We start from the raw sequence: 27,352 nt of genomic DNA, 5'->3' as shown, positions 1-27,352 counted from the left end.
CAACCTCCGGTTACATGTTTTCCCTAGGTAGCGCGGCTGTTGCGTGGAGTAGCAAAAAGCAACCAACAATTGCCTTGTCGAGCACTGAGGCTGAGTATCGAGGCGCTACCATTGCCACCTGTGAAGCCATTTGGTTTCGGCGACTACTGCGAGACTTGCGGATAGAGGTACCAACCCCGATCCCGATTTATTGTGATAACATCATCAACATGCAGCTCGCCAAGAACCCTATGTTCCATGCTCGCACGAAGCACATAGAAGTGCATTATCACTTTGTGCGTGAGCGGGTCCTGAGCGGTGAAGTTGAACTACGATATGTTCACATGAATCGACAAGTTGCCGATATCTCCACCAAGCCGCTCGGATCGGACAAGTTGCAGCACTTCACCGAAATGCTTGGTGTTTAGCATCTCGACGTGCCACACTTTAGGGGTAGAACGGGCAAAGACACCGGAATGGGCAAAGGCAAAGAGACTGCCGATTGCGCCGGTGAGGGAAGAACAAACGAAGGGAGAGTCAAGAAGAAGAAAGGAACCAAGTTAACAAGGGAAGTCGACACGTCCGAACAAGTCGGAACAAGCGGCAATGGCGGCAGAGTCAAGAAGGACAGAGCCAACCGAAGGAAGAAGGCCAAGACATAGACATGGTCCGATGTGGTGAAGGGCCTTAAACCGAAAGACGAGTCGGAGGATACCGACTCAGACAAGAGCTAGAACGAATTGGGGACAACCAATTCGAACCAACAGACGGATCCGGATGAACCAAATCAACTGGAGGCCAAGCAAACATGGATGCAGCGAAAGTCGATGCCATCGTGGAGGAACCGACGGATCGGCAAGCGCCGGAGTCATAGCAACGAAGGAGCTGAGAGGGGCCTATTGAGCAGACATGCCGACCGAGAAGGTCGAGGCGCACAGAACCAGAAGGGTCGTGGCAAACAGAACTGGACCGGACGAGGAGCGCGAGCAAGGCGGAGCGACGCCAGGAGAAGTCGGTTGGAAGAACTGACTACCATAGAGGCTGACACTAGGATCCAACCTCAAGTTTAGCTTGAGGGGGAGTGTTGAGCGGCAAGCTCAACTAGAGCCGGATCGGCTGGATAAGCCTGAGCTGGTGAGCGAGACGGATCGGTAAGCCGGTGAGCAATCGAGCCGGCAAGCAACAGAGCCGGTGAGCTGGGGAGCCGGTTAGCCGGATACAATCGGTAACCGGAAGCCTAGTATTAGTTTAGACTACTAGGCAGTTATAGTCTCGTAGTAAGTGTTAGATGCTCGTGTGAGCATTGAGTACACGGTACTTCTGTCAGTCCCACAAGGACTTGTATAAATAGTGCTACTGAGCACAATTGTAAGAGAGATACAGAGAGTGTGTTTTATATTGTTATTTGAATATAGCTTTTACGTTCGGCTCTCTCTCTGTCTCTCCCGTGTATTCTGTGTATTCTCTGCTTTCTCTGTTTTCTAACGCTTCCACAAGTAATCGTTTACAATGTGTATCCAATATAAATAAGGAGGTTCAAAAAATACACAAGCAAAATGAATGCTTGAAATTTTGATTAGAAGAACATTGTCCAAGAAAGCAGCTCACATCTTTACCCCTCCAAAGACATGAGATGTGATTTGAGATCCGATAACTATGGTAACACTATAGTGTTTTAAAAACCTTGGGGGAAAACATAACTAAGATGTCTTTCTCGGATCTCTATCTTGAATAATCATGGCGGCTCCCCGAGGCTCAACCATGGTTCTGCCATCAACGTAATTTCCTAGTTTGCCTTATATTAATTTGTCAATCCAACATGTATTGGCATGGTTGAGAAAGTGTATTACATGCAAAAACAAGCGAGCTCGCAAATAGTATTCTAGTATTGCGAGTAACAAGCAAATGTCCTGAAAAAGTAGATAAAAATAAGTCACTACCTATAAGAGTCAAGAAGTAATGAAAACAATGTTCAAAAAACCATGTGTTACCCACTAATTTAAATATGCCACAAATAAGTAGAGGGTGCGATGTATGCACATATCCGTCCAAATATTGTTTTAGTGATTTGCATAATTGTAGACATAAGCCACAAATTAAATACAAGTGGTGGTGATGGTGGTGTGCGCAAAGATGTAGTACTCAAATCTATGTGCAAAACGTCATAGGTAAACTCATGTTAATTGAGTTCTAAGACTCGATTACATGCCTAAAACCTAGATGACACTTTGGACAAAATGTTCAAAAAGCGGCATGATGACCACTCAATAGGAAAAAATAGTCTACACAAAATCATTACACCATAGGGAAACACACGTAAATAGTGTAGATGAACTTGAAAATTAAGGGTAACAAAGAGAGTTAATTGTGGGTGGGTAAATGACAATTATGAGAAAATCTTAAGAAAGTAGGAAAACAACTTGTGTAATTAGAAAATAATTAGTATAATAATCAAATAGGTGTATGAAACAATGAGCATGCCCTAAGGTAAGACGCCCTAGGGTAGTCGACATGCACCTCGTCAAGACCACAACACCCCATAGAATGGGCCAAAAGATGACTCAATAGAGGGGAGAGTGGTATACACAACATAATATGCAAAAGGGTCGTGGGGTGAGTGTGTGCGATTAGTGCAAACACGCTCAACCCGATGCACAATAATAATTATTAGCATAAGAGATGACTTAATAGAGGGGAACACGATATATACAATGCAATTTGCAAAAAAGCCATGAGTTGAGCGTGTGTGATTAGTGCAAACACAATCAACACGATGCACGATTAGAATTAAAATTGTATCATGGTAGCAAAGAAGAAACTTGAAAGAAAAGAAAACATAATACAATTTCCATGCGACCAAGAATAACACGTCATTGAAAAGAAGAGAGATCGAGAAAGAAGAATATTGGGTTTAGAATGTTGTTTTGATCCTAAGAAGAGCATGGCGAACCTTGTTAGATCCCCATTGCTGACATGGAAAAACATTGAAACAACAAAAAAGAAATTGTTAGTAAATGCTCTGATACCACTGTTAAGAGTTTATTGCTAATCAATAGACCAGAATAAAGTAAAAACAAGTTTAAATAGATTGGCTAGAAGAACCCATTCCACCCGAACACCCTTGAGCTATGGTCAAGACATAGCCAACCTACCATCGACGTCCATACCACTTGATATTAGGATGACTAATACCTTGGAAGAGATTAACATGATCATCACGATGAAAGCCTAGCCCGCACCATCAGTGTCTAAGATAGCAACCTTTCGACGTAATGTGTTTATGAGGGTAGCTAAGCCTCATATTTATACCCCTTCCTAGGCCCCGTGAATAGATGTGCCTTTCTAAAAGACATTGGACATTCATTAGTTGTCAAGATCATGATAGTGCATGCATCTATCATTCCTTCTATCCAATCACATTAGTCCCTTTCTAACATTAGTGAGCATACCCTTCACTTATGTAAATATTAGTGACCTACCCTCACCTACCTTATGTGTACATAACAACCAACATGACTCGTACCTTGGAGTGTTGCATTTCCAAAGCTCATTATCGAGTCTTGATGGATCACTTTCCTAGTGATGGGCTAATTGAGGGATTGGAGGACATCACTTCACAATAGGAAAGGGCATACACAACACATATAAAAAACATTTACCTCTCCACTCCACACAACAATGGAAGCTTTGAAGGCTTCTTAAGTTAATCTAACAACAACATAGATCCAATCACTACTACACTGATATAAGAAATATGATTGTCTTAATTAAATACATCATTACTGCATAAGAAACATACAAGGTTTCTCAATTAAATAAATACTTATCAAGTAAAAAACATTTATATCTTGATTAATTAATGGGGGAAAATTTACATAGAGAAAATGGCTCTTAGTGGATGCAAAAGTGGGAGAGAATGAGGATCAAAAGGTAGCCCAAAGGTTTGGACACCCATAGGCCCCTTTTACATGAGAGCTCTTGCCCTTTTCCTACATGTTGGAAACTCGAATGGGCCCTGTTCACATTAAAACCCATTCACCATTCATACGTGATAAAGGGCAATTCTCCACAATTTACAATATACCCATGTTTGGGAATACTAAGCCTTACAGGGTTTGTTGAAACTAGAGAACATGGCATTGTTTCACTTAACAAACAGGTGGGTTTTGTAAACACATTTTCACACACCACGGGATTTCACGACAACCAACCCCCCCACCCCCACCCCCTCCCCCTCCCCAGATTTTCTTTATTTCCATCAGGTGCCCCTACATTTTCCTATTTCCCGAAATACCCTTGGCTATTCTCAGAATATCACACACACACAGGCATACGAAGAAGAAGAAGAAGAAGAAGAAGAAGATCCTGGGTCATGGCGAGCTTCATCGAGCCTTCGTCCTTCGATCTCGTCGTTCTAGAAACAGGTCTCCCGCAGTGCATCGTATCTGCAGCATCTTCTTCCTCTGGACACTCTGTTCTTCACGTAGATCCTTGTGACTTCTATGGCTCTCACTGGACCTCTCTCCCTCTCTCAGACCTCAAGAGTTGGTCTGAATCAGAAGGCATTCTTCCTTTCTCCTCTTCTTCACTTTCGCAACCAATCTCTGCGGAAGAAAACGCCACTGGTATGGTCCTTGAATCGCCTCTTAGAATTCCACCTCCAAGTCATGAAATAGAACGCTGTTCATCTGTAGAAGAGGATCAAAATCACATCTTTGATGATAAGGCAATTGAAATTCATTCTATCGATGATAAAGTTAAACAGGATATAGATGCAGATATTTTTCCTACAAATAGGGAAAAAATCGGGGACATTGTAGATGTATCTTCATCGAATGAAGAAAAACTACATATTTCGCCATCAGATGGAGAAAATGCTGGGAAAATTACAGATGTTTTGCCTTCATATGGAGGAAAGCCGGAAAATCTTGAAGAAATTTCGCCACCAGAGGGGAAAAAGCTTGAAAATATTGCAGATAGTTTGCCTCGATATGGAGAAAAACTTGAAAATCTTGCAAATATTCTATGTTCAGATGAAGAAAGGCAAGAAGAAATTAGGAAACATGAGAAAATTGTGCAATCAGATGGAGAAGGATTTGAAATTCTTGAAAACATTGCAGATATTCTACCATCAGATGGAGGAAATCTCCCAAGTGTCGAACCAAATTCCCTTGTTATGCAAGAGAAGAACCTTGAAGCAATACCTTTACATTCTTTTTCAATGTATTCAAATTTTGAAGTTACACAGACCAGCTCAGAAGAAATTCTAGGGTCTCCTCGAGGCTATAATATTGACATAGCTGGCCCAAAGCTAGCATTTTGCAATGGACCTCTTGTAGATCTAGTGATAAGGTCAGGAGCTCACAATTATCTTCAATTCAGAGCCTTGGAAGCTAGTTTTATATGGACTTCTGAAGGTATATCACCTGTACCATCTTCTCGAGCTGATATATTCAAAGATCGTACTCTGAGCGCTGTAGAGAAACGTCATTTGATGAGGTTTTTCAAGATGGTTATTGATCACACATCCACATCTGATCTAGAAGCTTCGAAGCTTTGTGAAGAGGATCTTGATTCTCCATTTATCGAGTTTTTACAAGGACAAAAGCTTCCTTCCTCTGTTCAAGCGTACAATGCAGTACCTACTCTAGTCCTCATATATGTGTATATGTATATAGTAGGTGAAAAACACCAAAAAATATCCCTAACTTGCTGGATATCTATGAGAATATCACTAAGTTTTTAGAATTGACCAAAACTGTAAGTTTGCAAAACATGCCAGAATGCTGCTTTGCAGTACAAACGTTTTATTACTTTTGCAAACTTAGGTTTTTTTTAGTAAATATTCCAAAATCTAGGAGGATTTTGTTTTTTTGTCCTATATAGTATCTGTTTATTATAAATTTGGTTTGAAGTTAATTGTGTTTTTTGTTATCGACTTAACAAGATGCATGTATGAGCAATTAGCCTGATCTCTGTATCCTTTTCACAGAATTATCCTTTATGCCATAGCCTTGGCAGATGATAAACAAGATTTGAATAGGGAGGATTCTGGTTCTGTGGTTAGCACGAGGGAAGGCATGCAAAATCTGGCACTTTATCTTACATCAGTTGGGAGGTATGATGTGAGCTTTAAGTTAATATGTTGCTCTAGGCATCAAAATATATTTAAACTTGACAAAAACTTTTTTTTTTATGCTTCCATTATAGGTACGAAAATGCCCTTGGAGCATTTTTGTATCCTTTATATGGTCAAGGAGAATTACCTCAGGCTTTCAGTCGATGTGCAGCTGTTAAAGGGGCACTTTATGTAAGCACGTTAGATATGAACACCCTTTTATTAACTGGGAAAACTAATGTTGGATTCTCTCATGATTCAGGTCCTCAGGATGCCTGTTGATGCTTTGCTTAGAAACAAGGTTTTATAACTAAATGTGAATAAAGTCTTTTTATTGTTTTTTGGAAAGAATCAAAATACCCCCAAATTTCTGGACATTTACCAGAAAACCTGTGAGTTTTTGAAACTTACCAGAATACCCACATATATTACAAAAAGAGGATTCTGATAAGTTTTGAAAACTGCTCCAAGCAGAGGTATTTTGGTGTTTTCCCTGGTGCTCTTTTTTACATAATATGTAAGATATAGTTTCTGTCTTCCGTTTCTTGCACAGGAAACCCATGAATTTGAAGGGATACAAATGTCTACTGGACAGTTGATATTCTCTAAGAAACTTGTAACTGGACCATCTTTGTATTTAACACTTCGCAAGACATTTAATAATAATAGTAGTGATAGTGTTGATACATTTGGTGACAAAGAAAAAAACAATAAAATAGTCCGAAGCATTTGTATTACGGATAAGTCCTTACAACCGGGCATATCTACACTAATTGTAGTCTGCCCGCCTCAATGTAAGCAACATTATTTGGTACATTGCAATGATTCAAAACTTTAGCAATAATATCCCATGATTTTGCATTTGTAGCCATAACAAATAAAACCAATAGTGTGATTCGAGCTCTTCAACTGGGAGCTGATGCAAACGTATGTCCTGAAGGAAAGTAAGTAGTTCAAAGTCATTCAGCTATCATTACATTTACATTGACCAAATCATCAAGTGATTGTTATATTGACACCAGCCTAATTGTTTACTTAACATCCATGAAGGTTTATTGTACAGCTGTCTATGGCATGCTCAGACGCATTGATTGGTATAAAGGCAATGCAAGCAGCCATTAAGGTTCTCTTCCATTGTGCCGAGAGTAGTGGAAATATCTCAACAGATAACAAACCAACTTTGCTATGGGCTGTCAGCTTTGTTCAACATCAATCCTTTCCTGAAAGCTTTAAGGTTTTATATAGTACTATGTAGTTTTCGCATACATTGCCAATTGCCGACAAGTATCCTGAACTTGAGATTGTTAACACAGTGGATATCAGAAGGCCACATTGCAGTTTCTGGTTTACCAGATGAAACACTTGATTATCGGAGTGTAGTCAGTTCCGCGGAGAAGGTAAACTTTTCTATGGACAATATCCTTCTAAAATGGCCCAACATTAGAGGAGATTTTTGTTTTTCCCTCTCAAAGTATGGGGAGATGAAATTTGTTTGGGGGAAAAGCACCATAATTTCCCTTATGTATTGTATATTTCCCAGAATACCCCTCTTGGTTTTCTAAGCGTTACTGTTCAAGAGAGATGTCCTGGTAATTTCAGAAAGCTAAGGGCTATTTTGGTATAAATCCAAAAGTATATGGGTATTGAGGTGTTTTTTTTATCAAAATATGTGGTAGAATCAAAACCTGTTTAACTATTGTATGTGTTTTTTTTTTTCTGCTATCAGATCTTCCAAGGGCTGTATCCAACTGATGTGTTTTTTGCACCAACAGTCTCCATGACTGGTGATGAAGATCTTGACAATCAGTCAACCGATATAGGTGACATAGAAACACAGGTTGAAGATGGAGTAGAATGTAGGTCCGCCGATGTTGTGAATCATTCAATTGATTCAACAGTTTCGTCAGAATGCGATGTCAAAGGAATCAGATCAGAGCTTGTGTAAATACTTAAGACCGATATAATGGACACAAGATTAGCAAAAGATCCTTGACCAAGTTTCCATGATTTTGAAGCTCAAAAACATCTGTGATTTGAATGGGACATGATTGTTGAGAACTTTGATATCAGGGTTATGATTTATTTCTTGAATTTTTTATTCATCATGATGTTAGGGAGTGTATATAAGTTCAGGTGGGGGAGCATAATGAAAATATGTGAAGGTCATTTTGCTATAATTAATGCATTGAGTCGGGAGAATTATGCTTTCCATATTTAAACCATTGGTTTTACAGCACTTTTGCAATGACATTTTTAATTATGCCGTGTTAAGCCTAGAGGCTAGGATCACAAATCCTATTGTTTTTGTAATTCCTTTTTATGTTTTGCCCTATTCTTGATCGTGTAATATGCACATGTGTATATGATATATGTCTTAAGCTTCAAATCGCTAATCCTAATTTTAATGATGCCCTATTAAGCCTTAAGACCACTAATCCTATTATTTTTGTGATGCCCTTTTATGTTTCTCCTTGATCTTGGTCAATCTTCAATGAACCTTCATCATGTGATTATGTAATGTATGTGCACGTGTGTGTGGGTGAGAGAGAGAGAGAGAGAGAGATTCTATTATTGTGTTTGGAGGTCAAATATAATTTATGAGCCAAAAATATTACATTTCACATGTACATGTGAAAGCGAGTAACAACTCTCGATGTTCAAGAAATTTACCAATGAATGTTGCAATCGAGACTACACATTGTGGTTGTGAAAGAAATTCATGCAAGGGTTGGGCTTGGTCAAAGATGTGTGGAAAGCAAAGTTGAATATAATCAAAGGTAGAGCATTATATCAAAGTGTGATATTTTAGCTCTCAAACTTGTTTAAGGCAAAGTGTGGATAGTCAACCACTGTCATCACTTGTGCGCTAACATCTCGCCTCAGATCGCAATGCATGTGAGTTAAGTCGCATGGAAGCAATGGTTCAAATGACATGTAGTGAGATGGGCTCTAACATGTATCAATGTGTATAGTTTCCTTGTTTCGCAAAGAATATGGTTTTGTAGTTAGGTGCAACATGTGTAGTATAATGTGTGAAGCGTGAGCCTCTACATTTGTCTCATGTCATTATATAGTGGCGTTGCAAAAAGGCCTAATTTATGACGGAATCCACTGATGCATCATAAAGCAAGTGTGTTGTATCCCATTTACTAAACCATTTTTTTCATACCTTGCATCTAACTGAAACACAAGATTTTGCATTTATGCATCTTTTGGATCTTTTTGTTTGCTTCCCATGCAATTCTAGGAAGTCGATGTGAGGGACTTTTTTGAACCTTAAGCATGTTTTCAACAACCCTTTCCATGACCATGATCTCAATGGGAAGTGATCTCATCTCGAGGGTGTATGTGTTTGTTTCATAAGTTGTAGAGAGAGAGAGAGAGAGAGAGAGAGAGAGAGAGAGAGAGAGAGAGAGAGACGTAATGAAAGCCATTATTTACGAAAAGAGAGAGAGAGAGAGAGAGAGAGAGAGAAGTGGGCATGTCACATTCTAACTATGATAATGGAATAATAATGGATTTGATAGCCCCAATGGATCATTCTTATCATATATGAAATAGCCAGTGTGTGTGAGACAAAAGTGGGCATGTCACATTTTGATGATGATAGTGGAATAATGGATTTGGTAGCCACAATGGATCATTAATTTCTCATCATTTATGAATTAGTCAACTCTTAACCAAGCATAGTTAATATCCAATTGATAATATCTATTATCAAGTGAATGTTAATTAGCCAAGCATAAGTTATACTTGTTGGAGTTAATAGAAGGTTTGACTCAATTTCTCAAGAACTAAAAGATTATGTCCCATAAATACAAGAAACAAGGTTAATAAGGGCACGGTCATGATAGTGAACACCACTAAAAGGTACAACAAGATAGTAATAGATTCAATACTTATTGTTTGAGATGGTGGCTTCACTATTCATAACAGTAGATACAATATCATATGTATGTAAGAGTTCTCCATCTCTCTCACTCCACCAACTCTACTATTTAAAGAAGATCCACTCTTGTAAACCTTAAGACACTTATATTTATACTTAGCCTTGAAGGGTTCACACAAGGTCAACCCAATTTTCCATGTCCTATTTATATCACTATTCCTCCAAAGTTCAACACACAACTAAGAGTTTATAAAATATGTAGGCACTAGATCTATAAATTACATGTGTAGGCACTATCTATACCTACCTGATGTAAACATCTACATTTCAATGTTATAAGAATCCCACATCTCCATCTCCCATCTAATGAGCATATGTTGCAACCTCCAATATTTGAACCATTATTTGCACAAGTCGTCAACGCCCTAGTCCTGGGTTATCGCTATCGGCCAACTTTCAAGCTTTTCTTGATCCACATTAGCTCACAATAGTGTTTGAAACAAGTTGTCAAAAGAGCATTTGTTATTGCATTTGGAACATTATTTGATCATTGTATACATCTTTAACAATGTAGTCTAGCTTGGTGCAATCGCATATGAAATAATATCACACCTCAATGTTGTTCCCTTTGTGAGATTCCTTCTGATATTACTTTTGAGATTTGTTCACTTCACATATTCATTTCGTGTGTTCATTTTGTATGTTTCCTTTAAATGTTTGCTTGAGGAAGACTTTTGAGTATTTGCTTTAGGTAATGCTTGTCAGTTAAACCTTCAGGTATTCATTCACTTTTAAATGCTTGAGGAAGACTTTTGAGTATTTGCTTCAAGTAATGCTTGTCAGTTAAACCTTTCAATGATTGACGACAATTGACTTGCTCCTTGTGTTATTTACCAATGACAATGAATTCAAGGGAGAGGTCATGAAGTGAAGTCTCTAAGATACAAACACATTCCTTTGTCGAGGAATTCAATGATGTGGTGGGGATGAAAATGGTGAAGCAAGGATGACAACTGTAGTTTAGAAAGAAAGGAGTAACCCAAATTGAAGCATGGATATTGTTGTTGTATGCCAACTTGAACATTAGGAGAAAGTGTTGGGAAGCAGGTCCCTCCGGATGGGAAGAGAACGAATCGAATCGGATGGAGTCAATGAGTATTTTGGACGAGGCCAAAATCGAAAACCGAAACTGAAATCGGGAGACCATATATGTAAATATTCTAAATGTGCCCCTTGTGGGCTATGTATGTAAATAGCCAGAAAGTTGTATATGTATAAATACAACTAGGGCAAACTTTATGGTGGTCGAATGTTGTTGTATAGTTACACATAAGGTAGTTGCCTCTGTAATTGGGTAACTGTGAAGAGAGTGTGTGTGTGTGAATGTAACTCTGTAGCCGTCAGTTGACGAAGAAGTGTTCAAGGTCGTATGTCGTGGACGAGTTCACAAAAGCACCAAACATCTTAAGCATTCATCACGAAAAGTGGGAGAGAAATTGTGGCCCCCAATTGGAGGGGATATCTTCCAATAAGCTGTTAGTAAGATTATATTTTTTTAAAGTAGATCTCCCATCTCTGCTCTAGAAATTGTTTTTTAGCATGGGGCAAAGTGAGCCATCTTTGTAAACCGGTCAATGATTGTGAGAATCGAGTTGTACCTATCGACCGTGGGTAGGTCAATGAAAAAATCCATGGAGATGGATGCCCAAGGCCGGCTTGGGCTTGGGAGAAACCGGAACAACCCACATAATCGATGGTGAGTCAGCTAGCTTGGCATGAGCACAAACATCAGAATTAGAGAACTCTTTGATGAACTTCCAAGATTGCGTCTACCAATACCCTCAAGAGTTCAATTCCATGGTTTTCATGACTCCAAAATGGTTGGTGAGTGGGTTATTGTGAGATTCTTGCCATATTTGGCTTCGGTACGATCCTTCTAGGACATAGAAGTGATTATTCCTAAACACTAGTCCATCCCAAACTATGAATCAATTGAGTTTTAGCCTCTTGCCAACTCTAGATAGGTTGTTGAGATTCTTCTTGATCTCATTTACAAATGTATCAATAACGATCACCATGGGTATCATGTTGAGTAGAGAAACATCATGCAACATGCAAGTTACAATACTTGGAGTTGATCATATTTTAGGAGGCAATGTGATTGTTGTGTGTAAGTGTTGACTTATGGGTGCAGTTCAAAAGATAACTGTCTTGAAAGGGCATAATCCTTCCCATGTTGTGTCCAAGGTCTGAAATTTATCTAGACGTTATACTCACTAAGAAAGCTTGACCAATGGACCTTCCTTTGATTTAAAGTTCGAGTGGTGGCGAAGTAGATCAGGACTTGAACATGATGTTGTGCTCTAGTAAAGTAGGATGCCATTCATCAAAGGTAGAGTTGATAGTGGTGGCTCTTTGTCATAGATTGGGTGGTTGATTTTTGGGGCAGGGAATTTGCAAGAGTAGTATGCCACGTGATGCAATATTCCAATGCCATCTTGTTGGGGTAGGATTGATTCATTAATGAAATCAGAGGCATCAATTTCCACTTGGAGAAGCTTTGTTGAGTTGGGATGTAGCAACACTAGGCTGAGATTAATGCTTGTTTAAGTGCTTCTAAAGCAATTTAGGCGGTTGAAGTCTAGAGAAATGGAGCATTTTTCTAGGGTCACGAGTGTAACCAAGGGTTGTGCAAGAGTGGAAACGCCTTAATAAGTTGACAGTAGAAATTTGTGAAGCCTAGGAATGATTGCACATCATGGAGCCTTGTTGGGGCATGACACTCTTGGATTGTGGCTACCTTCCATGTATCCATCATGAGATAACATAGTTGGAGACCAAGGTATAGTCACATTCACATTTATCTCTCTTTGCATAAAGCCCATGATCAAGAAGTTTGGGTAGAACCAATTGGACCTATTGGATGTGCTCCTCCATGTTCAATAAGAAAATCAAAATTTCGTAAAGGTAGATAACAACAAATTGATCTAGATACTCCTGAAATATGAAGTTCTTCATGTGTTCAAAACTTGGTAGAGCTTTGGTGAGGCCAAATGGCATTACCTTGTATACGAAATGGTCGCATTGCGTTCTGAATGTGCTTTTCCATTCATCACTGGGTTTAATAAACACTGGATTATAAGCCCCTCGAAGGTTTATGTTGGTGAAGACATGCCTAGTTCAAAGATGGTTGAGGAGCTTAGGGATCGGGGGTAACAGATAACAATTATGCACCATGACTTTGTTAAAACAATGATAATCAATACATAAATGTAATGAGTCATCCTCCTTCTTGATGAACAAGATTGGGGCCCTAGGTAGTGTGGTGACTTGGAGGGTTGAAAAATTGAGTCTAACCCCGTAAAGACCAATCAACCCATGGTTGCTCGTTAAACCCTACATCAATGTTATGCTTGAACCTATAGTTGGGTGGGATGTTAGTAATTATTGCATTTCAACAATATTATCCGAAAATCTCTGAGATGGAGAATCAGATACATCTCCCACCTCTTTGGAACCCGCCAAACGCAAGAAGTGATTAAAGTTTGAACCAAGAGCACAATCTCTCCTCTCCATGCCCACACAAGAATCAAGAAGAGAGGAAGGAGTAACTCCTTCCGCAAAGAATTACAATGCTCTCTCGCGGAGTCTCTACTAGATGATGATGATGGTGGCCATATAACAATCAATCCAAGTGTTGAGCCCACGAGGAACCATGAATTTTAAGTGGAAATATTTTGGTACTCATTTACTTCCTATTCTGATTATGTATGTATGTATTGCCTTCGTAGGGGGGAGGGCGGGTCCTCACTCGGCCCAAATATGTATGCATGCGTGTTCACATTTGGGATTCGTCGTCGTCGTCGTCGTCGGAGGTGAATGAGAAGACCCCACTGCCCCACCGATTTCTGTGTTCTGTGTAAGAACTTTTCTTTCTTCTTGCTGCTTCCATGGCCTATTCTTGATTCTCTCGTATATACTCTCCCTCCCCCCCTCTCTCTCTCTCTCTTGAAATTGCGTCCTTCGTCCTTTGAAGTTGAGTCGCGAGCTATACGAAAGCAAAAAGCACTGCCTGGTAAGAAATCTTGTGACAATTTCGGCACCACCCAAAATTGTTTTTTTCAGAAATATGGTTGAATTGACATGTCAGGGACATAATTAATTCCGGCATTATTTTTCTCCTACATTCCTCACAATATTTGATATAAATTTTATACAATGTTTGGACAGTATGATTGAATAGTCTGTGCAATGTTCGACACATAACATGATTGACAAATTACTACAATATTCTGCTCTATATATATTGAAAAGTAACAAGTTTCCCCCGTTATTCAATAATGCACTTGGGCATCGTCATGGTTTAGTAAGTTCTGCAACATTCGATAATATGTATTTCTGCTAAATTTGAGTACCATGGTTGAATAATTTCTGCAATATTTGCTAATAGTTGAACTATTCAACTCTTTTTGAGTATTATAGCTCATTAGTTTCTACAATATTTTTGAGAATACTTCTCAGCAATATTTGTAACTGGACAATCATGTAAATGTTAAGTTATAGAATAGATTAATGTTTGATTGAGTTTTATCTTCTAAGCATGTATGTTCTGTAGAATCTTCAAACAAGCTCAACATGGAGGCTCATCTTCGATATCGACATGGTTTTGCGTTATGAGGTTCATCACTTCATATGATAAAGAGTTCCCTCAGCAATTTCTTCTTATTCAGGGGGTAAATGTCTTTTCCTTTGTTTTCGTTTCTATCGAAACAAACAAAATGAACAACTAATTGGTCTAAGGTGGCATGATTGTTTACTAAAACTTACAGAGGGAGGGATTTACATAATTTTGTTAAAGCTAATGGATGCTGTGAATGCAGGTCAAGCAAACATGGCTGCTTTTCCAATCATCATTGCAGTTTTGCTCTTTCCCTTCAGTCAAGGATTTTCTGGAGAAAGCACGTAATGCTTTATCTTGAATTCAGAGAAATGCTCACGTTTCTTATTTTTTGCTGTGATTGACCGCATTACAATATTATGTATTTCGCTAAGTTAACCAATCTTTTTTTTGGGTAATTTTAAAGAGAAATGAAATGCTATATTAATTTCTCAAAAGGCCAAAGTGATCTACCAGACCAAATGAGAGATTATTTTAAAATGCTGTTGCATCATGAGAATACCGAACAATCAAAATAAATATAACTAAACTAACAGAATTGCCTCAGAGAATCTCCTTAGCTAAGAACTCAATAATTTGAACTTGAGGGAGTGAAATTTCTGCCTTTAAAAGATCTCCAACATGGGCCTGATGCAAGATGAAGAGGTCTCCAAAGCGAGGGAAACACCTTTGGTGTCAAGTGATAATGGCCTTTATTTTCTAATGACAAGGATGATGAGGTTGTGGCCCACATGCACAATAAATTGCTATTCCCATCTATTGTACCCCTTTTTGCTATTACCAACTTGTATATCCCTTGATTGCCTTGCAGTATGAGAAGTGATGGAGCTAAAGAAAGCCGTGATGATTCTTGTTGACCAGTAGAGGTGTTGTTCTTCAACAACTTCTCTCTTTGTCTTTAAAGAGAGATAAATAGAGAAAGATATATTAATCTCTACTAGTCGCTGAAACTAGCTCACATGCACAATAAATTGCTACTCCCATCTATTGTACCCTCTATTCCCTACTTTTATATCCCTTGATTACCTCGCAGTGTGAGGGGTGATGGAGCTAAAGAAAGTTGTGATGATCCTTGTTGATGAGGTATTGTGATTGTATTGTTGTTCTTCAACAGTTTCTCTTTGTCCCTAGAGAGAGCTAAATAAAGAAATATATATTAACTTCTACTAGAGGCTGAAAGTAGCCTTTGAGAAAAGTTGATAGCCTCTTAATTTTTTATAGGTACCCCTTTGCCACTGTTGTATGTGGTATACTAAGATGGTGGATGGCTTTGATTGTCATTCAGTGAAGATGGTTGAAGAGAGTTTTTTGGTCCTGTATAGGAATGATTTTGTTACATAATATCCATGATTGGTTACAATCTACCCTTTCATAATTGAGCATAATGATTCAAACCTTCCCTTGATGGGTTCTACCATGCAATGTCAATCAGTTCCACACTTTAAACCTGAAAGAAAGCAAGGGCCGAGCCTGCGTAGATAAGAGTATGTTACCTGACTTTTTGAATCAAATTGAATGGAAAGGTGGTAAAGTGGCACAAATCGATTAATAGGGAAGCATAAACGCTTTAAGCAGCAACACAGAGGGGCAAAAATAATAATACATGATGAATAAGAGATGTTGAGGTTATTGCCAGAAACAATTCTATGGCTACTCTTTCAGATGCATGGCATAATTTCCTGTTAGGAAAACACTGTTTCTGTCCCTATCTTTATGACACTTCCATCATTTCAACATGACAAATTTTTTACCAGGATGAGATCGAGCCGATCCTTTATTTACCACATCACCACACCCCTCACTCTTGCCTAGCAAGACATTATCCCTAGTTTTGTTGATTCATGCCCTCCCATTCAGGTCATGACCACAATCTTCTTTCCTTGACAAAGCTGGTGTCTTGCAACAATTTTTTCAAGTTTAGGAAGAAAAACTATGAAAACCCTCTAGGAAATGATAAAGATTGTAGTTCTAGCATGAGTGCAACATATGGTGGTTCCTTTTCTTATAATTCCTAATAGTTTTTCGTGGTTCTTATACGTGTAACATATGGTTTCATCAGCGTAATTTTCATTTGAATTGCAGGACTTTATTGCCTATTAACCAAGAACAAGTTATTGGGAATATGGAAATAATGGTAATAAATCTTAAATCCTATAGAAATTTGTTGCTTTTCTGTTGTCTATACTCCTAAATATCTCTATTTCTTATAGCAACATTAATACTTGAATCAAATTAATTTTATTGTTTGGGGAATACGTTAACCACCAAGACCCTAGAATATTGATGGATTAAAATTTTTTAAGTACATCTTTATACAAGTTAATGAGAATCAAGACAAAGTTAACAACATTCTAAACTTGTGAATTGAGGGAATAAATCACACCAGACAAGTTCAAAAAAATGATAACATGGATTAAAATTTTTTAAGTACATCTTTATACAAGTTAATGAGAATCAAGACAAAGTTAACAACATTCTAAACTTGTGAATTGAGGGAATAAATCACACCAGACAAGTTCAAAAAAATGATAACATGGATTCTCGCTTGCGTAATTCACAAGTGAAATGACTCAATACATTTTAGAAGAGTGGTGGACTCCAACACAGTATTTGACGTTCTTTAGGACAGGTTCACAAGTGGTTGCTAAATTCATAGGTGGTTGGGGCTGGGAAGATGTTACTGATGGTTCTTTTCTGCATGAGTGGTTTGTTTCCTCTCATCTAATGGATGTATTTCATTATCTTTCGAGAGTTTCTCTTCATGGGTTCCAAGCTCTACTAAAATGAGTTTCTATCCATGGGGTTGAAGATCTAAGATTGAGAAAATTAAGCCAAGGAAAAATATAAAGATGTCAAGGTAGTCAAATTGCATATGCAAAAGCTCACTCTACTATATGAAGTGCACAATATGTGCTTTGCACTGTAGCTTATAATATCTCTTTCACTTTAATGGAGCACTTGTGTGATGTCTAAGCAACTGGCATTTTCCACTAGGCCCACTAATGAATCATATCTTCTTTTTATGAAATATGATGTCTTTTCCTTCATAACTTTCTATATGCATGGAAAATCACAAGTTGTTGTCAATGTTCATCATTTGTGTACATCATATTGTTTTTAATTTTAGAAGAGGCGCTTAATTTATTATTACTTCATTATTGCAGCACGTGGGAGGGAATTCAGTGCAAAATAACTCAGTTCTTAATATAAACTGTTTAACTATGTCATGTGTTTTTCAGAAGCAAAATCATGAGCAGATATGCAATAAAGATCTGATACCATTAACTTGCAATGGCTCTTCTTCTGCCTCTGGAGAAAGCATGAAGAGGAACTCCCTTCAATATGCTAGACATGAATTGCCTGATGAGGCATTCTTGGAGTTAAATCTAGATTCCAGTGACTGGTTGAATTGCATATCATACACTCAATCACCATTAGATGGTTATGAAATGCAGATTATAGAAGTAGACAGGAAGCTCATCGGTAATGGTGCTCACCGTCAACTACATAGCTCAATAAAAGTTAAATGGAAAGAAAGAAAAGGATGTGAAGTGGTGATGGTTGAAAAGCTTCCTAGAGGAATTTTCGCTGACATGTTTGAACTTGATGGTCACGTGGTGCGAGGAGGCAAGTCCATGTATTCTCTTGAACTTTATTGATGCCTATTACGTAAAGGACATTTTCATCTATCTGCTTTACAGCCAAGTGCAAATGAATGGTGTGAAACACTTCATCTCTTATGCATATACATGTTTTTGATAATATTGTGAAATGCACATAAGAGATCAAAACCAGCCTAGTTAGTTTCTTACTTCTTACTCAATTTATAGTTCATACAAAGGTACCCATTTGGGTTGGCTTAGCTTAGCTAAAAAGGGTGTGCTAAAAGGGCGGGTCAGCTTAGGTACGTGCATCCTAAAAAGGGTATGCTAAAAGGGTGGCACAAAGGAACACATGCACACCACATTTCCCCCTTGAGAGAAACAAGACACCACGGAGCAGGAACAGGAACAGGAACAGGAACAGCGACAGGAACAGGAACATAAGCAGTGGCTTGTCGAACGAGTGGGAGCATCTGTTGGAGATAGAGCTCCCAAGTGGCATTATCCATGTTGGCAGGTTTCGAATGGACGATTTTGGTGGGAGGCGAAAAGGGTTGATCCATGTCGACGCCTGTACGGATGTATTGTAGGCGTGGGTGACGAAAGGCAAGATTTGATCCCAGGTTTTGTGGCATGGATCGATGTTAGCGGCAATCTCCTTCTTGAGGGTCTTGTTAAGGCGTTCGGTGAGGCCATTTGTTAGAGGATGGTATGGGGACTTAAACATCTGCTGGACACCGAGTTGAGCTACAACGGCGTTGAGGACATCCCCGCGGAACTGTCGGCCCTGATAGTTGGACGGGGCTAGTGACGAAAAACGAGCTAGCAATCGGCGGATAAAGATCAATCGCTCCTGTGGACTGAGGGCCACCTGGACTTGGCTGAGGTGGGGACAGGAGAGCTATAGGCGGATAGAGATCAATCACTCCTGTGGACTGAGGGCCACTTGGACTTGGCTGAGGTGGGGGACAGGAGGGCTATCGTGTCGGAGGGGGATCGGGGAAAGATCAATTCCTCCTGTGGATTGAGGGCCACCTGGACTTGGCTGAGGTGGGGGATAGGAGGGCTATTGGCGGATAGAGATCAATCACTCCTGTGGACTGAGGGACACCTAGACTTGGCTGAGGTGGGGGACAGGAGGGCTATCGTGTAGGAGGGGGATCGGGGAAACTCGTGGGACAAGAAGTTAGTGGGCAACCTAAGGTGAGGGGGAAGAGGTGGATGCTTGGACGTGGGGGACTGGTACCCCGCATCTCCACCAATATGTGAAATGCACATAAGAGATCAAAACCAGCCTAGTTAGCTTCTTACTTCTTACTCAATTTATAGTTCATACAAAGGTACCCATTTGGGTTGGCTTAGCTAAAAAGGGTGTGCTAAAAGGGTGGGTCAGCTTAGGTACATGCATCCTAAAAAGGGTATGCTAAAAGGGTGGCACAAAGGAACACATGCACACCACAATATGTATTGCTTTTGGGTTCTAGGCCATATGAATTGACTATGCTTCAGAATATACCAGGGTAGCCTTAGGCACATTTTGGAAATCTCATAGGTTGATATCTAATATACATTGGTATCATAAGTGGGTTGTATGATGCACCGTGTCGTTATAATCCAAGAGCATTGTGGTGGGTTTAAAAAGGACTTATGATATGCATTTTGTAATCCCTGCCAAAAGCAAATATTTCCTGTCCTTGTTTAGTTGGTGAAGTGGTTATATTAGTGTAAAAAGTCTTTAAAATCAAAGCTAACTATTTTATTTGAACTAATGAAATAGTTCTGTTACTCTGTGACATAATTGTTAATTTTGCTTGTTGGAATAACTGGTTATTAGCAGTGATTATTATAGTTATTGGGTTGCTGTGAGACAATCAATTTAGCTAGCAGTTCGGATTTTTCCTATATGTTCTGTTGGCAAACTGATGGTCTGTATATATATGTTTCTTTGTTCTCTTTAATTTAGCTATAAGAACTAATCTCATGATCCTGATTTACAGCTTATGTCAGTGCTACAATATATGGAGATCACAACCTTGAATTGCCAGCTCTCCATTCTGGTGAATCAATTATAGTACTTCATAGCAATGTTGAGGCACAAGTGGAGAATCTTGTACAAGTGAATGTATCACTACCCCTGCATGCCCGATATCCAGTGAGTCATTTCTACCTTGGGTTACTTTCTTTATTTAAAACCTTATGAAGAATGTTGAGATGAATTTTGCATTTATGGTTTCACATTGTTTAGTGCTAAATTTTTGCATTTTCAATTATGATACAGCTGTTTGCTTTGTGTTTTGGATGAAGGTGTTTAGAGTTTCAACACCAATAGCATACACGGTTGGCCACATCAGAATATTCTGTAATCATGATAGTTTTTCTTAGGAAAGACTCTGAAATACCTAAGTTTTTCTTTATTTCCCCAATATGCCCCTTGGTCAAGACTCAATTCCCACAATTATATGGTCAATTAATCCCTTTTTTTTTCAAGAACGATACTGCATTAGTATTAAGAAACGCCCTAAGGCTGTACATAAAGTATGTACATATAGGTAATGACCCCTGTGCTAAGTTCTAACTGGCAGTTTAAATAATACTTCAGTAGAGTAGAAGCACTCCACCTTGTCAGAAATCCGCCTATAAAACATTCCTTTGTACCATATGGCATGAAATTTCCGATCGTTGTAACTCTGGCCGTTGCATATTATCTTTTCTCAATTAGATCAGCAATTTGAGCAATTATATGGTCAACTCATTCCCCAAATCTCTCGTTTAGGGGTTGAGCAGGGGCATTTGCAGAGAAGTTGAAGATATGGAACCTTGAAATCCAGTGTTATTTGGAGGCTAGTCAATTTCAATAAAGCACACTAGAAAAGCCTCTTTATCGACCTCATTGTTCAATAAAATCAACGAGTCTTCGTTAATGTGTCAGTAAGGGCTTAGAGCATTTAAACCTCAGGCACTATGTCCTTACAGCCTATAGGACATATCAATTTGATCATACCCTGAACAGTACATGTTCCATTTGTGATAGTACATATACTAGCCCACGGTTCTTCAAATCGTGTGCTCCAGTGAATGGTTTAAAGTGCAATGCAATTCCATTGATAACCTTTTATCCCTCTCCATTTGAATGCCTCAACACTTCTTTCCAGCTGATTATTAAGCGTGTACTGAAAGGCATTGTGGAATAATACCCTGACAATCTCCACATATTGTCTCAGGTAATGAGTTCACCTAATTTCCAAAGCTCTCTCATTTCAGTGAGGCACATAAAGAGAGATTGATCATTGCCACCTTCCGCTGATTGGTGAGCATCAAAGTGACTCTAATAAGGATTGTGCACATGGTTACTACTGGAGCATTGGTTTTGCTTATTCATGATTATTGTCTCACGATGACACCTACCTAAAACTAGACCAATCACTGTCCCCGAAGTAAATAGTGGAAAGGTGTGATTAGAGAGCATCGAAGTGACTCTAATGAGGTTCCTAACAAATAATGAGGTTTGCTAATACTTGATTGTATGTATTGAAGTGTAACCCACCGAAAACTAGTTCAAATTTGGGATTCCCCCTTGATGTTAGAGTGTGTAACTTTGAGAGAGCAAGAGAGGAAGTCTTTGAGCTGGAAATGGCACTTTTTTTGTATATTCATCATCTTTAGTAGTAATGTTTTTTCATCAAAAACATGAAAACAGTAAACAGAATTTCCATTTTTATGTACTAATGCTGTGGCGTTTTATTTTTTTTCGCAGCCACTCAGCTTGGACAGTCATGTTGTGGTCTCGCTCAATATCCCTTACATTTTGTTTCATTGTGTTGGTGATGTGAAGATAATACCAAATACTCTGTGGTCAATACTCACTTGGAATGGAAGTACCAAACCAAGTAGGCTTCAGTGGGCTGTCCCATCAGGAAATCCTTCACATTCACGAGTAGTAGCAATTGTTACTGTTTGCACTGCATTATCTGGAGTAGTCATCATCTTTGTTGTTTCCATGAAATCTTTTAAGATAGCTGGTAAAAAGGGATCTCACAAGGAAATGCCTTCAAGTCTATAAAGAATGGAAGTAAACCATTAATGTTTAAACCTCGTGGACAACACAAGTAGATAAATAAAGAAGTCAATAAGAAAGAAAGTCAATCCAATGAATACCCGATTGAAAATTAGAGGCTCCATCCACAGTTCAGTCATTTGACTCCTACCTGTCCTCTGTTATTGCAAATTGACAATTGTGTCCTGAAAAGGAGTTGGTAATTGTCCATCAATTGTAGTGGAGTTTTCAACGTAGAGGAGAACAATAAAAAATGTATCTTAAATGCGCTGAACATTGCAAGTATTGTTTCCTGTGGACGAAAGTTCCATACTTATATTTTAGATGCTCAACTGTGATCATTGTTTTTCCTTCTTGAGCATAGCATATTGAGAATTAGTAAAAAGAATGGTGGTACATGCCTAAGATTTCCGGGGAAGGTACTTGTGAAGACAATGGGTGTTCAAGGTGCTCATATTTTCTTAGAAGATTCTACGTATCTACTTTAATAATGCTCGAGTAACAGGTACTTGAGTTCACTTGCATTATAACAAGGAGTTCAAATGTGCATTATTGTCATTGTATTACCAAGGTTGCCAATCTCTTTCTCATGTGCCTTCCATATTATGCTAATGGTCACTAAACAATGGCTGCAATGCATGTTGAACTTGACATAACTGTGTCAAACAATTTCCCTTTGTCAGGAGGCATATGATTGTTGATCACAATACATGTTGAACTCGTACACAATCACTTCAAGCATTTTCCTTTATCAAGAGGGATATAAGTTTAGGTTGCATATGGATCGTTGATAATGTAATGTTGGTACGCTTTCATGCTCATAATGACGATGATGCATTGCCATAGTTTGCTCCAAACTGTTTACATTATTGGAGACATTTCGGTATGAACAAAATTGCAAGTCATATTGATTTTATTTCACTAGAGGAATGTGAGAGTTATGACCCGAAATCAACAATATACCAATATGCAATAGCTATACGTAAGTTGAGGCCCATCGATTGGGTTGGTATGTGGACACATGTGGCATCTAAGGCACTTGTTGTACCTTGATCGGAGATTGCGTACATGAAGGAAGATTGAGAAACCACAACGACATAGGTAGGGGGAACACGTGGTACAAAACCATCCCATGTACAACCATCCTTTCTCTCATTCAACCTATCACCTCTCTATTGAGAAGCCTCCTTTCCGACCAATCAAAAAGTGAATGCATCGATGCTAATCTACCAAAGGCAATTTGCTTCGGAGAGAGAGAGAGGAGAGAGAGAGAGAGAGAGAGAGGTTAGTGAAGAAAATAATTTGTGATGATGTATATGGATGGACCTTATCTCTCTTCCAAAGTGACACGTGTCATGATTTTGGGGGGAGAGGAGGGAAGGATGAGGAGAGAGAGAGTAAATGTGTGTTGTGTGTGTGTATGTGTGTGTGGCTCTTAAGAAAGGTAATGAGATAAAACACATTCTCTCAAAACACCACCATCTCTCATCTTCTTCATCCTCCTCCTTGTTCAATCATAATCCCCATCATGGCTCTGGCAACTCTCTCTTCCTCCACCATTGCTCAGGTATCTCTCTCCCACACACACATCCATACATTACATGCATCCATCCATGAATATGTTATTACTGCCTTGCTTAAGACTCATCAATCTTTTCTTTCTTCCTCCTCCTCTTCTTCTTCTTCCTTAATGAATTAAAATTTGAATGAAATTTGCATTAACACAAATTTGGGCTTAACCATTTCTGCTTCAGGCTCCCAACAGCACTACTGGTGTAGCTGCCATTGCTGATTTCTCTGGGCTCAGGATCAACTCCTCCAACAGCCTGATCCCTCTCTCAAAGAAGAATGAAGACTTCCTTCTCAGAGTTTCAGCTCAGACTTCAGCTGTGAGTCTGATTATGACATGAATACCGTATACTACTAGCTGTCTATATCAATTCAAACACACACACACACACACACACACACACACACACACACACACACACACACACACACACACACACACACATACATACATACATACATACATACATACATACATATGTACAACCAACGCATGGTTTGAAATTAAGAAGAACATTTGTTGCTTTGTTTTGCCTAGGCTTCCTCCTCTGGAGCTGGGAAGAGGGCGGTTACCGAAGCCAAGATCAAGGTAGCCATCAATGGCTTTGGACGGATCGGTCGCAACTTCATCCGGTGCTGGCACGGGCGCAAAGATTCCCCATTGGACGTCATCGCCATCAATGACACCGGGGGTGTGAAACAAGCCTCTCACCTCCTCAAGTACGATTCGATGCTCGGGACGTTCGATGCTGAGGTCCGGGCTGTGGGGGACAATGCCATCTCTGTGGATGGCAAGATCATCAAGGTCGTCTCCGACAGGAACCCACTCAACCTTCCATGGGGGTATCTTCTTCCTTCATTCACCCTTTTAAGTTCTTGTCCCTTCTAGGTTAGGTCTTTAGGGTTAAATATGTAGTGGTAGCTAGGGCAGTGTGATCCCTATAATAGTCATGAAAAAAGGTTGCAATTGTATGGGGGGTGGCTATTGCAGAGAGCTTGGGATCGATCTGGTGATCGAGGGAACTGGCGTGTTCGTGGACGCCGAGGGAGCGGGTAAGCATCTGACCGCGGGAGCGAAGAAAGTTTTGATCACGGCACCCGGGAAGGGAGCAATCCCAACATATGTGGTAGGAGTGAATGAGGAGAAATACAGCCCTGATGAGCCCATCATAAGCAATGCATCCTGCACAACCAACTGCTTGGCACCATTTGTCAAGGTCTTGGACGAGAAATTTGGTAAATGTCTCCAACACATATAACATAGAATAGAGATGATGAGTTTTGTATGCATGCCCCTATATGTTTGTTTATTTGGTTGGTTGGTTGTATGCATGTTTGATATGCATTATAAGTGTGTGGTAAACATACGTATGACACACACGAATAACATTGACATCGTGCATCATTGATGCATCCATTCAATTGTTCAAGGATGAATGAAGGTGATGTTCCTCATGGTACAAATTTGTTGGTCTTTTTGTCGATAGGCATTATCAAGGGAACCATGACCACCACTCACTCATACACTGGTGACCAACGTCTGCTTGATGCTTCCCATCGCGATCTTAGGAGGGCCAGGGCTGCGGCGTTGAACATTGTGCCAACATCCACTGGGGCTGCAAAGGCCGTTGCGTTAGTACTTCCGAATCTCAAGGGGAAATTAAATGGGATAGCACTCCGAGTTCCAACCCCCAATGTGTCAGTTGTGGATCTAGTTGTTCAAGTCGAGAAGAAAACGTTCGCGGAGGAGGTGAATGCGGCATTCCGGGAGGCAGCTGACAAGGACCTTAAGGGCATTCTTGCAGTTTGTGATGAGCCTTTGGTCTCCGTTGATTTCCGTTGCTCCGATGTATCGTCCACCATCGACTCTTCTCTCACCATGGTGATGGGAGATGACATGGTCAAGGTTGTGGCCTGGTATGATAATGAATGGGGCTACTCACAACGTGTGGTCGACCTCGCCGACATTGTTGCGAAAAAATGGTAGTGAAATGTGTATGTGTGTGTGTGTGCACCTATCCCCCATGGTAGTCACATATATTTATATAGATATATGTTTGATGCCATGTAGGTAGCTCTCACCCTCTCCCTCCTTGTATTCAAATTTTCGGAAGCTCCGCATTGTTCAATTTTTCTTTCTCCCCAACTAAGTTTGATATGAAGTTTGTAACATTTCCTATGTAGAGTCATGTTTAACCTCTTTTTATTTCAAAAAGATAAGAAATTGTGGAATAAAATGCAAATGAAATAAAAAATATTGTGATGACGACTTAGTAAGCTAGCAAATTTACCAACAAATGTGTTGGTAAATACCAACATCTTAGTGATTAAAAATGTTAAGATTCTTAAAGCTTATCAATATACTCAGTCAATGTGTATGATGATGATGTATATTATTGTGCTTATGAGGCTACTTACATGATAAGCAAAATAGTATGAGAATCTCTTCTTTGTGATGGTGATGCATATTATTGTGCTTATGGGGCTACTTACAAAAGATTTCTCATTTAGTAGCATCACATATGGAAAAGGACAAACTTAGTTGCTTCAAATAGTACTTTATCCATCAAACTTATAGCTAAGAACCTTATATTCTATCAAACTCCACTATTGGAGAGAGATGATGATGATACTTAACTATACTGATGGAGGATATAGACACAATCCATTGGGGCCAAAAAAGAGTGATATGAGAGAGTCTCCTTTAGTGGTATCAAGGTTGTTTGTATCCACACAATGCTGATGTATTTTCTTCAAGTTAATGTTATGTTGAAGTATAGATTAGATATATGGGCATAAGGGCTAGGGGTTGGTGTGTCTAATTGGGAGAAATTGTGTGATGTTGATAACAAAATGTTTTGAGATGACAATGAGTGCATTATATCGAAGTGTTATAAGCTCCTCATATTCGGTGTCCTCATCTTAGGTTTACAAAAGCATATAAAATGTCATGGGTTATACACTAACACATGATAAGCATAATAGCATATATCATGTAAGTATCTCACATTCACAACATTAAGTTATTATAGCACATTGTGTGATAGTTATATATGATCAACAAGTAGCACCAACCACAAACATTGCATCTATTTCTATCTCTTTCTATTGATCATTGACAAGTAATAGAGTCTTCCTCATCATTTTTCTATTCTTTCCTCTTCTTTCTTCACTTTTTCCCATTTTGTTTCATTATTTACCTTTTGGGCCTCTACTATCCTCTTCATCTCTAGGCATCCCTTTTGTCTCTAGGGTTCAGACCTAGAGATGAAGAGTCCTTGGTCTGAAGGACCTTCCAACAAAGTAATGTTTGAATGATGTATGGACAAAATATGGTTCCCACTTCAGGATTTTCTCCTACCTTTTGGACAATCATCGCCCTAAGTATCCTACACGTACTCTAAGTATTTAAAAAAAACGTTAGATACTTGTAGAATACTTAGCGTCCATATTCCATGTGTAT

At 39.2% G+C, this 27,352-nt stretch overlaps 3 protein-coding genes across 4 annotated transcripts; all 3 read left to right on the top strand.

The window, feature by feature from the left end:
* The first annotated feature begins 4,300 nt into the window (after positions 1-4,300).
* On the top strand, positions 4,301-8,188 carry REP (Rab escort protein). Of its 2 annotated transcripts, XM_087332305.1 has the most exons (11): positions 4,301-4,604; positions 4,758-5,607; positions 5,972-6,097; positions 6,190-6,289; positions 6,360-6,398; positions 6,651-6,891; positions 6,966-7,041; positions 7,148-7,331; positions 7,411-7,494; positions 7,824-7,881; positions 7,996-8,188. In XM_087332305.1, the coding sequence occupies exons 1-11, from the start codon at positions 4,352-4,354 to the stop codon at positions 8,040-8,042; spliced, it is 2,058 nt and encodes a 685-aa protein (XP_087188431.1). In that variant the 5' UTR covers positions 4,301-4,351; the 3' UTR covers positions 8,043-8,188. The 2 variants fall into 2 exon arrangements, with proteins under 2 accessions (XP_087188431.1, XP_087188429.1); XM_087332303.1 differs by having other exon boundaries at positions 7,824-8,188.
* Positions 8,189-13,888: 5,700 nt separating this feature from the next.
* LOC147853933 (phosphatidylinositol-glycan biosynthesis class X-like protein) lies at positions 13,889-22,678 on the top strand. Its single transcript, XM_087332445.1, has 7 exons — positions 13,889-14,061; positions 14,602-14,719; positions 14,867-14,948; positions 16,747-16,798; positions 17,904-18,291; positions 20,264-20,418; positions 22,021-22,678. Exons 3-7 carry the CDS (start codon positions 14,878-14,880, stop codon positions 22,324-22,326), a joined length of 972 nt encoding a protein of 323 aa, XP_087188571.1. The 5' UTR covers positions 13,889-14,061; positions 14,602-14,719; positions 14,867-14,877; the 3' UTR covers positions 22,327-22,678.
* Positions 22,679-23,738: 1,060 nt separating this feature from the next.
* LOC147853932 (glyceraldehyde-3-phosphate dehydrogenase A, chloroplastic-like) lies at positions 23,739-26,155 on the top strand. The gene is made up of 5 exons (XM_087332444.1): positions 23,739-23,887; positions 24,075-24,209; positions 24,428-24,732; positions 24,881-25,125; positions 25,377-26,155. The coding sequence occupies exons 1-5, from the start codon at positions 23,849-23,851 to the stop codon at positions 25,874-25,876; spliced, it is 1,224 nt and encodes a 407-aa protein (XP_087188570.1). The 5' UTR covers positions 23,739-23,848; the 3' UTR covers positions 25,877-26,155.
* The last annotated feature ends 1,197 nt before the right edge of the window (positions 26,156-27,352 follow it).

The sequence above is a fragment of the Azolla caroliniana genome, unplaced genomic scaffold, assembly GCF_043228905.1.
Source record: "Azolla caroliniana isolate FFs.n. ecotype wild unplaced genomic scaffold, voAzoCaro1.0.p SCAF_16, whole genome shotgun sequence".
Classification (NCBI taxonomy): Eukaryota; Viridiplantae; Streptophyta; class Polypodiopsida; order Salviniales; family Salviniaceae; genus Azolla; species Azolla caroliniana.
The sequence above is the reverse complement of the archived record's forward strand: the minus strand, read 5'-3'. Positions and strand labels throughout refer to the sequence as shown.